The sequence below is a fragment of the Nomascus leucogenys genome, chromosome 13 (assembly GCF_006542625.1).
Source record: "Nomascus leucogenys isolate Asia chromosome 13, Asia_NLE_v1, whole genome shotgun sequence".
Classification (NCBI taxonomy): domain Eukaryota; kingdom Metazoa; phylum Chordata; class Mammalia; order Primates; family Hylobatidae; genus Nomascus; species Nomascus leucogenys.
In genome coordinates, this window is record NC_044393.1 from 90,957,872 (window position 1) to 90,972,137 (window position 14,266).

General features: G+C 42.5%; 1 protein-coding gene across 1 annotated transcript; it reads right to left on the bottom strand.

Moving 5' to 3' along the window:
* Positions 1-741: 741 nt before the first annotated feature.
* TAS2R38 (taste 2 receptor member 38) lies at positions 742-1,872 on the bottom strand. The gene has a single exon (XM_003270834.3). The coding sequence runs from the start codon at positions 1,792-1,794 to the stop codon at positions 793-795; it is 1,002 nt and encodes a 333-aa protein (XP_003270882.1). The 5' UTR covers positions 1,795-1,872; the 3' UTR covers positions 742-792.
* Between the last annotated feature and the right edge of the window lie 12,394 nt (positions 1,873-14,266).

A 14,266-nucleotide genomic window follows, 5' to 3' on the forward strand; every position in this document is an offset into this window, starting at 1 on the left:
CTTTCAGCTAGGCAATTTTGGTAGGGTCCCCAACTAGAGAGACCAATACTTGGTACCAGGCAAAGCACCATCTTCAAAGGCAAATTGGGCATAGCCAGAAAGCCCACACAAGGCACCTACTGGCATCCAGGTCACGTACTGAGCAAATATCTGCTTCTCTTCCATCATTATAAAGTAGGTCAAAGTGCATTTCTGGATCAGTGTATTTTCAGACAAAACGACCCCTATCCTCTTGTGCCTCTTGAAGTTGAAGTTATGTGGTACCTCTTGAAGCTGAAATTATGACAGTTATTTTTCCAAGTTTGTCTTTGTTTCCATGAAAATTGTGGAGTTTGAAGAGGATTATATACTAATTGTAGTAGTGAATATTTCCAAAAATGATGCTAGCACTGGTTCTGAGAAAGAGGTTTAGCAGTTGTTTTAAAAGCCAAACATATTATCTTGGGATTTAGATATTATTTCAGAAGAGATGATTTCTCATGGTGTGATTTATACCAATAATAAGCTATAGTATATAAAGGATTTACACCAAATACCTAATTATTTTGTTCATGTTATCAAAACAAACCTAGGGTACCAACAACGTTATTCTTGCCTAGGCCATGTATAGTGCATAATTATTTTATTTATCTATAAGTGAGTTCATTGATACAAAGTGAAGAGACTTTCAATTGTGTTTTATAGAAGAAATCGGAAGGCTTTGTGAGGAATCAGAGTTGTATTCCTGAAGAATCAGGCATATTCATGAAGACTCACAGGCGTATTAATGAGGAGCTCATTTGATGTCCATTCTCAGCACAGTGTCCGGGAATCTGCCTTGTGGTCGGCTCTTACCTTCAGGCTGCTCTGAGCCCAGAGCAGAATGGTTGTCACAGCTCTCCTCAACTTGGCATTGCCTGAGATCAGGATGGCTGCATGCCCAGAGGGACAAGCTGCCATTATCCCAACACAAACCATTACCCCTATTTTGTCGCGCCACAGAATCAGTAGGGGCACTGAGATGAAGGCAGCACAGGATGATATCACAAAGAAGCAGAAAAAGGAGACAAGAGACTTGAGGGCTTTAATGTGGGCCTCCAGGCTGGGGTCACGAAAGTCTCTGGTATAGACCTTCATTGTCCTCATGTGCCTTCCCAGGGAGACAGTCAGCATCCCAGAAGAAACCAGAAACAATAGGAAAGGAGGCACAGACCACAGATAGCAGAAGAGAAAAGAATAAAATAAGTTGAGATCTTTAATCTGCCAGTTGAGCCTTGTATTGTTATTCATGAATAGCACAGTTGTGACTGTGAAGTGAGGTCTGCTAAAATAGCACCAAACGCAGAGGACAGTGCAGATGCAGGAGCAAAGAATAATACCCAGGAGCATCTGGGAGATCTTCCTGGAGACCCAGCTTGCCAAGCAGATCAGGAAGGTGTGAGAGAAACGGATGAGCTTGGAACAGTAAAGCAGGCTGAGGCAGGTGGCAAGCCAGAGGTTGGCTTGGTTTGCAATCATCCATAGCATGATGATGGCTTGGTAGCTGCGGTTCAGTGGTTCACTCAACTTCTGGAAGTGGGTAAGCTGGATAGCACTCAGGAACAGCAGTCCATGCAGGAAAAGCCGGCTTATGCTGAGACACAGCAGCACACAATCACTGTTGCTCAGTGGCTGCCTCTTCACTACGTCCCAAAAATTCACCAAGAAAATGAAGGCATTGGTCAGAAACCCCACTGCAAACTCCAGGACTGAAATGAACAGAAATGTATTCCTGATTTCATAGGACACAGTGCAGATGCGAGTTAGAGTCAACATGATGTCACTTCTCTAATTGGCTATTCTACTTCTCTTCTCTAGTTGGCTAATCTAAAGACCTAGTTGCCACCCAGTGCAGAAAGGTAAATGTACGTTCCAAGCCAGGACCTTTCCTTCACAAAGCATCCAGCTCTTTGCCTAGATCTATCCTAAAGCGAGCGCATAAAAAGTTCTGGCAGGAAACTTAGAGGGATGTTGTTTCTCTAGAACATCTCTTGGATACATAGAAGAGCTTATCATAGGGTGGAAGACTGATGGTTCTACCTCTTGGGTGATGTGAGATTAATAAATCCAGGTGTTCCTGTACAACCGCCTTCCCAGAAGGCCATAGCACAGCATCAGGGATGCAAACAAAACAGGGCCTCAATTTCCCAAATCCAGTTTTGCATGCCCATCTGGACCTGTGGGGGTGGAGAAGAGAACAGGATTTGCTTATGGGTTTTGAGGAAACCTGCAGCAGGCAAAGCAGACATTCTTGGTGATCTAAGGTTTGAAATAGAGTCTCTTTTCATTTGCATTCCTTCTCTCATCTGTGAAGTAATGACTCTTATCACAGACTGTGTTTTTAATATAGATAAATGCATGGTTCCTTTCCATGTGTCAGTGTATGACTGCAGTTTTATTTGCTATTGCCAAAGGTTTCATGCAATCATCATTATTATGCCAGGCACTGTGCTTGGCAAGGAGAATATTAACATGAACAAGACTAGCACTCTGTCATGAAGGGAGAGGAAAGGGGGCATAGCTGGTTCGGATTATTATTATGTTTATTTTTTAATTAGTATACTTTAAGTTCTGGGGTACATGTGCAGAACATGCAGGCTTGTTACATAGGCATACATGTGCCATGGTGGTTCGCTGCACCCATCAACCCGTTATCTATATTAGGTATTTCTCCTAATGCTCTCCTTCCCCTTGCCCCCCACCCCCTGACAGGCCCTGGTGTTTGATGTTCCCCTCCCTGTGTCCATGTGTTCTCATTGTTCAGCTGCCACTTATGAGTGAGAACATGCGGTGTTTGGTTGTCTGTTCTTGTTTTAGTTTGCTGAGTGTGATGGTTTCCAGCTTCACCCATGTCCCTGCAAGGACATGAACTCATCCTTTTTATGGCTGCATAGTATTCCATGGTGTATATATGCCACATTTTCTTTATCCAGTCTATCACTGATGCGCATTTGGGTTGCTTCCAGGTCTTAGCTATTGTGAACAGTGCTGGCTTGGATTATTACAGGAGGCTTTTAACTGCTGTCTCTGCTTCCCAACTCCCTTACTCTATTTTCCACAAAGCAACAGTAGCAATCTTGATAAGATCTAACTTAGAGCCTGTCATTCCCCTGTTTAAACCTTTCAGGGCCTCTAAACTCCCTCACTATTGTTAAAAGAAAAACCTTATCCAAATTGAGTTTAACAGAGTTTAATGGAGCAAAGAACAATTCATGAATTGGGCAGCCTTCAGAGCCAGAGTAGGTACAGAGACTCCAGTGCAGCCACACAGTGGAAGATTCAGGGACAGAAAAAGGCAAGTGATGTACAGAAAACAGAAGTAAGGTACAGAAACAGCAGGATTGATTACAGCTCGGCATTTGCCGTATTTGAACACAGTTTGAATAGTTGGCCACCACTGATTGGCCAAAACTTGGTGATTGGCACAAGCTTAAGCCATGGTCTGTTTACAGCTCCGTTTATGTCATAGTTCACAATGCACAGAGAAACCTTTAGGCCGGACTTAAAATATGTGGTAAGGTAGCTTTAGGCCAAACTTGATTTAACACTATAAAAAGCTAAGTTCCTACAGTGGCCTACAGGTCCCACATAATCAGAGCCTCTGTTCCTGCCCAGATGTCTTCTTCGTCTCTGTTTCCACACCAGCCTCATGGACCTTGTTCCTGTTCTGTGAATTCACCAAGCACCCTCCTACCACAGAACCATTGAACTTGCACTTTCCATTCCCTGAATTATTTTTCCTCTACGTCTTCCCGTGTCCCACTTTCTTTTTAAAAGATCTCCTCTCAAAAGTCATCTTATTAGAGATACTTTCCCTATGAATTATATCCCTTGCCCTGTATTAGGTATGTACTGTAATACTTAACCTGTTTTATATTTCTGCATATATTCAATTATTTATTGCCTATACCTACCACCCCCCACTAAAAATGTAAGCTTCATGAGGGTATTTATTACTTAACACATATTTCTGAATGAATGAAATTTTTGTAAATGAAACGTTTAGTAGTCTATAGCATGCCCACGTTATATTTATAACATAATGTTGTATTATATTTTTAACGTTCCAGGAATTATATTCTAACATACATGTGTATAATTTCTGAAGTCTCGCTTTTTCCCCTTTTAAACATTTTCAAATATTTGTTGAGCTCTGGCCTTCCAGTATTTCTAATTCTCCTTGATTTCTAAAGGCATTGGATGGATTTCATTATCACATCTATAAGCTTTGGAAAAATTCAGGCTAGTTACTCAGTGGACATTGGAGAACTGATTATTTAGAGACTGGTTGTTATTTTCCAACACTTCCTCCCACTCTGGTGCTTCTTTCCCACTCTTACAAATGGTGTGACTTTTCCAGTTCTTTTATGATTGCTCTTCATGTCTCACTCACTCATATTGGGGAATGAGTGAAGATGGAAGGAGAGGAGCAGTTGAGTGGCTCTGCCTTCGCTTGCTATCTGTTGTGTGATAACATCTTCTCTAAGAAGTGGAGCTTGCTCTGCCTAGTGCTTTGCCGGCCCCCTCAACTTTCTCTTTATACACAGCCGCACTGTGGGCATCCCACTTTCTCTAAGTGCGCTCCCAGCTTAGAGGCAAAGGCTTGTGTTGAGAGTGTGGGCTCTGGATCCACGCCACCTTGTGTTAAGGTCTGGCTCTCCTGCTTACTCACTGTGTGATCTTGACAAGTGACTGAACTCTTTCCATTCACCTCAGATGAAATGGAGATGATCAAAATAACACACACCTAAGAGGGTTGCAAGGATTACTTAACACATGGGATGTGCTTGGAATTGTGACTGGCACATGACGGCCCAATCAATAAATGTCAGTTATTATTACCACTGTTCTAACGTGTTGCTCTTGACATTCTTCACCCAGTCTTTTTTGCATATTCATTTCAAACACTCCTTTAATCCTTGTTGCGGGAAGTCAGGGACCCCAAACGGAGGGACTGGCTGAAGCCATGGCAGAAGAACGTGGATTGTGAAGATTTCATGGACATCTATTAGTTCCCCAAATTAATACTTTTATAATTTCGTATGCCTGTCTTTACTGCAATCTCTAAACATAAATTGTGAAGATTTCATGGATACTTATCAGTTCCCCAATCAATACCCTTGTGATATTCTATTACCTTGTGAAGTACGTGATCTCTGTGGCCCACACCCTAGTCGTACACTCCCTCCCCTTCTGAAAATCCCTAATAAAAACTTGCTGATTTTGCGGCTTGTGGGGCATCACGGAACCTACCGACATGTGATGTCTCCCCCGGACGCCCAGCTTTAGCATTTCTCTCTTTTGTTCTCTGCCCCTTTATTTCTCAAACCGGCCGACGCTTAGGGAAAATAGAAAAGAACCTACGTGAAATATCGGGGGTGAATTTTGCCTGATATCTGGCTGAATTTCCCCTGATAAATCCTTTAAGAGTTATTGGTGCTGCCCCACTGATGTTTTTAGATACTTTCTCTTTGTATTTTTTATGTTTTCTTTTGACTAAAGCTCCTTATTTATTATTAGTAGTGACATAAGTCAGTGATTGCTAAAGATGTTCACTTTTGTTTTATTCTGAACTGTTCATATGCAGATATTTATATAGTCCTTATTTGTGCATCATGATGTAGCAGTTGTATTTAATTAATTGTGTTTGTGACCACTTCTTTTGGGTCATTCATGCTTACAGAGTGTCAAACAGAGTTCTGCACTTTCAACTTAAGCTAATTTTCTCCTTGTCTTCACCACACCAGGTGGCGGTGTTGCACTAAAGGTGTTTAGAAAAGATGTTTGCCTCCCTAAAAAGTCTAGGTAGAAATTTGCTCCACTGCACAAGCAGAGATATATAACTGTACAGTTAGAGCCATTTATATCAAGATTATAACCTTTTATTTAAAAAAAAAGTTCTTTATGTTATTTCTTGGGACACCAGATCCAATCTTAATTTTTCAATAATCAAGGGCTCTTTCAGAGAAAGGTAACACAAACCTTCTTTGATACTCCCCCTCTATTTGACTTATGTACACACAGTGTTCGGGATTATCTAAGTAATCTCCTTCGTAGATAGTCCTTAGCTATTGGCTCTTTTTTGAAAAATGGTTTACTCAGGAAGCTAAAAACAGTAAAGTCAACTGCAATGCCAGTAAGAGCAGTGGTAGGAACACAAAAGCTTCTTATTTGTTATTAGTAGTGATATAAGTCAGTGATTACATCTTTATCAGATGTAATAAAAAAACTTAGTGCCTGGATTTTGCAACTAAACAGATGTTAAAAATTCATAACCTATATAAATTTGTGTTTAGACTTTTGCTGCCATTTATTTTTGGAGATTGGAAGTACATTCTTTGGATTGATTTTTAAAAATTGGTCTTTGGGCCGGGCGCGGTGGCTCACGCTTGTAATCCCAGCACTTTGGGAGGCCAAGGCGGGCGGATCACGAGGTCAGGAGATCGAGACCACGGTGAAACCCCGTCGCTACTAAAAATACAAAACAATTAGCCGGGCGTGGTGGCGGGCGCCTGTAGTCCCAGCTAGTTGGAGAGGCTGAGGCAGGAGAATGGCGTGAACCCGGGAGGCGGAGCTTGCAGTGAGCCGAAATCGCGCCACTGCACTCCCTCCTGGGCGACAGAGCGAGACTCCGTCTCAAAAAAAAAAAAAAAAATTGGTCTTTGTTAGCTTGACAGAAGAACACTATTATTAGTAATATCAAACCTCATTCCCTTAAAATACCTTGCTTAGATGTTTCCAATGACTAGAGAAATGGACATACCAATATATGTTTATTAAGAGCAAAATATATTCCAGCTGTTGTAATGGGCATTGAGGACACACTGGTAAATAAAGGGGTATTAGAGGAACTGAAAGAGCACAGCTGTAAAGCCATAAAAGTAAAGCCATAAAGCTTAAAGTGAGCCATACCTTACTTTAGAGGAAAAACACCACTAGATGACTTCAGATAGCAGAGTGAACTGAAACAAACAATGTTGGGGGAGAGACAACGGACAGGAGACAGACAATTGGGGTAGTGTCAATAGGAAACACTGGCAGTGGCCATCATCAACAGCACTCAAAACAGATGAAATGGCACCCAGGAAGTCGATGAGGCAGGAAGGAGCTCGGTGCTTTCACGGGGAGAGGGGAGGCCCGCGTGGCTGGCTTGTAGCCACAGGTGAGACTGGAGGGCGACTTCTTCCACTACCGTGTGATTACAATATAAAGTAACCAGTGATTGGCTATCTCCCATTCTTCCCCCGTGATTGGCTATCTCCTGTTCTCCCCCTGCCGGAATTCCTAGGACAGCGAGACAGGTGGGAAACAACAGACCTAGGAGGAGTCTCTGCACCTCCAATCTCCCCAAATAATCGGGCAAAGCAATGGACTACAGCTTTTCCAGGAAGTTCCAGCTCCCCCGCGACGGAGTCCTCCCCCATCGCTATTTAACAGCTCCCACCAGGTGGCGCCAGAACACTGCGAGGCCTGGAATTCCTGGCAGTGCATCCTCACCTCAGCCGTTTAAATCTAGCAATAATGGGGTTCCGTATCTCACGCAATTGAAATTTTAGACTCCACTGACTGCGTTATGATAGGCTGAATTTCCTTGAATCTCACAGTTGCCCTGCGAAGAATGTAATGATATTTCCACTGTACTGATGAGAAAGTGGTTTCAGGAAGGTTAAATAGTTAGATATCTTGGCCAAGGTAACCTAGTGAGCAGCTGGGATTCCAACCGCAGGTATTCTGATTTCACCTTTGGCGTTCCTTCCTCTGAGCCTAACTCCCAATCTAGAGTACGGGCTGCAGGAGATACCCTTGCTTTGATAAGACACCTGGTAACATTTTTTTCCCCCAACCTCAGCCCTATCTGAGCTTTTTCCTTATTCTTTTTTTTTTTTTTTTTTTTTTGCGTGGGCAGGGGGAGTGCAGTTGCTCTTGTGGACTCCCTCAGGGTGATAGCTTATTCCATTCCCAGGAGAGAGAGAAAAATTGAGTCTGGATAAGTTTATATCTCAGGAGGCCACTGTTCTGGTAAGGGAAAGAGGAGGGGGGAAAATTTCGCTAGGCTCGTTGAAAGAACATGTCGATTTATGCAACAGGTTAACATAGCTATTCATAAGCTAGAGCCCTAGAGCATAAAAGGAAATTCCTCAGAATTTTTTCAGGTGGATCCGGGATGACGTCTTCCTTTACTCCTTTCCTACAGGCTTCCTATATCTTCTTTGCTTCCATTATACTTTGTTCATAGCACTATTGTAGCACTTACAGTATGTATTAAAATATGTATTTGTGGCCAGGCGCGGTGGCTCACGCCTGTTATCCCAGCACTTTGGGAGGCCGAGGCCAGTGGATCACGAGGTCAGGAGATTGAGACCATCCTGGCTAACACGGTGAAACCCCTTCTCTACTAAAAATACAAAAAAATTAGTTAGGTGTGGTGGCAGGCACTGTAGTCCCAGCTACTTGGGAGGCTGAGGCAGAAGAATGGTGTGAACTCGGGAGGAAGAGCTTGCAGTGAGCTGAGATTGCCCCACTGCACTCCAGCCTGGACGACAGACTGAGACTCCGTCTCAAAAAAAAAAAAAAAGTATTTGTTTACATGGGTATCCTCAATTATATTGAGTTCTTCAAGAGTAGGGATTATGTATTGTTCTTTTTTTACTCCTTATTGTATATGACAAGTAATTAGATTTTTGTTGATTTGGCCATTCACTTTAAATCCAAAGTAATCGTTTGACCAACCTTGCTTTCTTATGAATGTAGGTATGTTGGCCCTGCTTAAATCTAGGTGAATTCACTCCTGGGATTCTTTTTATATTTATTTCCTTTTATGAGACAGGGTTTCACTCTATTGCCCAGGCTGGAGTGCAGTGGTGTGATCTTGGCTCACTACAACTTCTGCCTGATGGACTCAAGCCATCCTCCCACCTCAGCCTCCAGAGTATCTGGGACTACAGGCACATGCCTCTATGCCCAGCTAATTTTTGTATTTTTTTTTGTAGAGACAGGGTTTCACCATGTTGCCCAGGCTGGTCTCAAACCCCTGAGCTCAAGCGATCTGCACGAGTCAGCCTCCCAAAGTGCTGGGATAACAGGCGTGAGCCACCGCATCTGGCCTCCTGGGGTTCAAACATCTTTTCTGCACTGAAGATCAAAGGCTGAATGTCTTTATAACCCACTATGTACCCATTCAGGAGAGCACTCATCCTAAGAGAAGAAAAAATTAGGTAGTGAAATGATTCAGTAACAAAACTGTAGGCACCAAAGTGTAGGCAGGCTCTTGTTCGTGGGACATGGTGTTTGCTATGAGGCCTTGTTCTCTGTTCCAGTCCGATAGGCTTCAGTCTGAATCCAAAGAACAGTTTATTAAGTAAGCCCTTTTGGCTGCAAGCAGTAAAGATGCATTCAGGTGAGCTCCAGTAATGTGGATTTTTATAAGCTACATCAATAGTTCTCAAGTCTTAAGGTGCCCCAAACTAGGGAGATCAGGATCACCAGGGGGCTTGTTAGAAATGCAAGGTCCCTGATCTGTTGAATAAAAACCTCTGAAGGTGTTCATGACTCTGTGTTCTAACAAGCCATTCAGGTGATTCTGACGCACACTCATGTTTGACAACTACTGGGATATAAGAGAGAATGATTTTCCAGGACTTCAGCAATGAGCCACACTTCACAGAGATTTAACATCACTTGGGTGCTGAAACTTCATTCAGGATCAATGTTGGGTTTTTTTTTTTTTATAGCAGTAGAAGTTAATTGCCATTCACTTGAATGCTCCATTGTGAGTGAGATTCAGACTGTTGTTAGAAATTGAAGAAGGGCTTTGATACTTTTAGATGGTATAACACCAAGAGTCCTAGGGATTCCCAAATCTAGCTCTACCAGTTATTCCTGTTACCTGAGAAGAACAGCAGTGAAAAGGGGTGTAATGTGGATATTACTCTTTAAAATGTGACAGCAGCACCCAATAGCTCTCATTGCAGAACCCTGGTACCAGTTGGATGAAGCAAACAGTAGGCCTAGGTAGAATCCACACACCCAACTTGCCATTCTTTCCACGGTAGTTACTACCAATCGCCTATGTAGTATTCTCCCCATTATCAATGGAACTTCTGTGTTTATTAGGCATGTCAGTATTCCCAATTTAAAAGAACTACAAATCTCATCCTTCTTTCAGATAGGAATGTCCAAATGACACAAGACAAAGTAATTGGATGGAATTTCTTAGAAAGCCCTTGTTGCATTTCCCTTTTTCTGTGCCTGAACTTGAATGTTACTGTTGGACTCTAACCATGAGGCAAAAGCCAAGAGAATCTCAAAGGCTTCACTCTGAAATCCTTGATGGCTGAAACCACACCAGCAACTATGCTTTTCCAGCCTTCTCATTATGTGATAATGGGAAACTGTTATGTCCTTAAGCCACAATGCTTGGAACATTATTACTGGAAGCTGAATGCAATTACTAACTTATCCAATATGAAACTTACACCTTTGGACCAGAATGCACAAGAGTGGAGAGAGGGAGAGAAGAAGTGGGAGCAGGAGAGAGAGAGAGAGAGAGAGATTACTTACCCACTTATTTGGAGAAAGAGAGAAAGAGGAGATAACTTGCCTGCATGAAGGATCTTGGATCTAATTGCCCATCTAAGCTTGAGAAGCCAAGGGTGAAATGGAGAGAAGGCAGCCTTCTTCCTGTCTAGGTTTTCTTGTTAAGAAGAGGCAGGAAACAAGAAGTACAATAGAGGAAACCAAAGAAAAGATGTCTTTACTTCCTACATTTTAAAGCATATTGTTTTTGCCCACATGTATTTGTTAAAGGGAGGTTGGCAGAGTGGTACTGGTGTGAGGACATGTAGTTAAAGATTCTCTCACACCGTTTTTATTTCTGTTTTTCTATTTTTTCATTTTGTTCTTGCTGCTAATTGATCTTGCTAGCAATTCTTTCTGTGTCTCACACTGAGAAAGAGAATCTGAGTGGTTGAGTGGTGACAGAGTGGGATGCTTCCTGAGCTGTAGGCCAATTTAAGGATTGGCTGTCTTTGGGTTAGGTGCCCATCCCTGGTCCCAGCATCTTTAATGGCAGCATGGAACCTTGTGATTAGGGACATAAGATCACTTTTCTCAGCAGGGATTCCTTTTGAGGGATCTCTGGATCCCTCTTAAAGTTTTATTTTGTTCACAAACATGAGCTAAAGGTGAGGAGGTTTTAAGTAAAAGCTGATAGAGCTGTAAGCCATTGAATGACAGCCCTTTTGTGCTTCTTCCTAGCAGATTTCACATAAGAGAGCACTGTGTAGCCCTGGCACTTGGAGGGTTCTTTCTCTGTCTGCAGACACGGGAGCTCAAGCTATACCCAGAGACAGTGTGGATGTGGCGATTCCCAGAGAGCAGGCCAGGAGGAGAGGGAGGTACCTGGAGGAAAGATGCTGAGCCAGAGAAGACAGCAAACATGACAGAGACCGTATATGGCTGTAAGATATTGTTTGTTAATTTAAGACATTTCCTATGGCATTCTTTTCATATTTTTCCCTTGGGGTAGGGGACTGAGGGGAAATATACCTACCAGTGGCTCATTATAGGGGAAAATTTCTGCAGAATTTAGTGTTTGATGTTGAAAAACAATTGTGTACATTTGCGTACTATTATACTGCCACAATTTTAGCAATTCAAAATATTGATTGAAATTACTTATTCTTTTCCAATAATCTTGAACTAAAATGGAATTTCCAAGAAAATGCATTATGAACCTCTCAATATGCCACCACATACCTCCTAGGGTACATGTACCCTCATCTAAAAAATAGAACTCAATGGGGATGCCAAACAATTAGGAGGGACTTTGTGGAGATTTGGAGGTCCTACACTTGCAGGTGGTGGTAAAAGCCAGAAAAATGCAGATAACAGGAGGATAACTTTTTGCTCATAGGGTAGACTATGATTAGACATTTTTGGTGGAGATATTTATTTATACCAGACAATGGAGACAACCCAAGCCTGTCATAGGAGGGCTAGCAGGGACCATTTTGTCACATGGCACAGAAGCTGCAAGTTAGGATAGTGGTGGTGCTGCTAGTGGTGGTGGTAGTCATAGGCATAGTAAAGGTAGAGTTTTGGTGAAGAAATAGGAGAATTACATGAAATTAAGTTGTACCTTGGCCTTCACAGAAATGAAAAGAATACTGGCAGTTAATCTCTCTGCTCTTCCTTCTTTGGGTTTGAATGTTTTCTTTCTGCTACTCTCTGCATGTGTATCCCATTCTCTTTTGGACAAACAAGCATTTTCAGTAAAACTAATTTCTGTGTCTTAATAACATGCTGTAATCCCACAGACATAGTGCTCACTCAGTGCAGTATGATTCAGGCACTGTGTCTCAAATCCAAATTTTTGGGAGGGCGAATCCATCTGGACGAGGTCGGATCATCTGTCCAGCTGGTTCACTCAGCTGAGATCAGAGTGTTAGGGTTATGTTGAGCTTCCCACACAGAAGTGGACCGTGCAGGTGTCAGCGAGGCACAGGGGAGGGAGGCATGGAGGAAATAATGGGGGTTTCTAGAACAAGATTTGAGCTTAAAGAGAAATAGCCATCTCTGAGGTGACGATGGTAGAATTTGACAACTGATAGGATTTGAGGGATTCCCGTTTGGGAGACTTGGTGGCAAATCCACTTTGAATTTGTTGAATGAATGAACAAACATTTAGTTTGAAAAAGCCATTTTCTGTATTTACTGCTTTCAAACCCTATGAACATTGGATTCCTGGATTGAAATTAAATTAGTATGAGTTTAACCCCACCACTATATGAGTGACCTTTAGCAACTCATTTCTCTTAGTTGCTGTTTCCTCATTTATACATGGGCATTAAAAACATCTGCCTTATCTTAAAGGATTGTTGTGATCAATGAAATAGTACAGATTAAAGTACTTTGAGACTGGGCGTGGTGGCTCTTGCCTTTAATTTCAGCTCTTTGGGAGGCCAAGGTGGGTGGATCACCTGAGGTCGGGACTTCAAGACCAGCCTGGCCAACATTGTGAAACACCATAGCTACTAAAAATACAAAGATTAGCCGGGCATGGTGGTGCATGCCTGTAATCCCAGCTACTCAGGAGGCTGAGGTGGAAGAATTGGTTGAACCCAGGAGGAGGAAGTTGCAGTGAGCCGAGATTGCTCCACTGCACTTCAGCACTTTAGCCTGTGCGACAGAGCAAGACTCTGTCTTAAAAAAAAAAAAAAAAAAAAATTTTAAAGGTACTCTGAAAACTGCAAAGTGTCACACAATGCAAAGTTGTTGTTTTTTTTTGTTTTATTTTGAGGCAGAGTCTCACTCTGTCACCCAGGCTGGAGTACAGTTGGTGCGATCTGGGCTCACTGCAGTCTCTGTTTCCCATGTTCAAGCGATTCTCCTGCCTCAGCCTCCCGAGTAGCTGAAATTACAGGCGCCCACCACCATGCCCGGCTAATTTTTGTATCTTTAATAGAGACAGGGTTTCACCATGTTGGCCAGGCTGGTCTTGAACTCCTGACCTCAGGTGATCCACCCGCTTCAGCCTCCCAAAGTGCTGGGATTACAGGCGTGAGCCACCGTGCACAGCCAAATGTAAAGTTTTATGTGAATACTAGGTGATGTGTTATTCCTAAAATTCTCTCCGTACTCATACTTATGTGTGCATGTGTTCTTGTCTGTGGTGGTGAAGAGGAAAGGAGTAGAAGACAGTGTAAAGCTGCTAAATAATAGACATTTCACAAGACAAGGAAATGCTGTAATGTCCTGTGTACATTGTTTCTGCTCTCACCTTCCTCTGAACATTTCTGGGCAGAGAAATTACTCCCACTCCAACTAACTCCTTTTTGCCCTTTGCAGGTGGCATGAGATGTTAAGGTCTTTTATATGGGACAAAAGAAGGAAAACAACTTGGCTGCAATAAAAACAGAGGTAAAAATTAACGTTTGTAGGCTATGAAGACTGAGAAATCATTTTGATAGGTAGGGGGTGTAGATGCCATGTGCTTGTGAGTGTGTGTGTGTGTGTGTGTGAGTATGTGAGAGAAAGAGAGCGAGAGGGAGAGAGAAAGAGGGAGAGGAAGAGGGAGAGAGAGAGACAGAGAAAGATCTGAGTCTTGTAGTAGTGGTTTTTCTCCATTGGCCTGTGGAATCAGTTCAGTGTGGGATGTGTTGACTGTTTACTGTGGCTATTCCTAAGGGTTGAGGAACTGGAGGAGTAGTTCTTAACAGAATTTTAAGCTAATGATACTGCTTGTTGG

Excerpts from the sequence above, each read along its gene's own strand:
- TAS2R38 (XM_003270834.3), bottom strand. The coding sequence starts at position 1,794 with ATGTTGACTCTAACTCGCATCTGCACTGTGTCCTATGAAATCAGGAAT.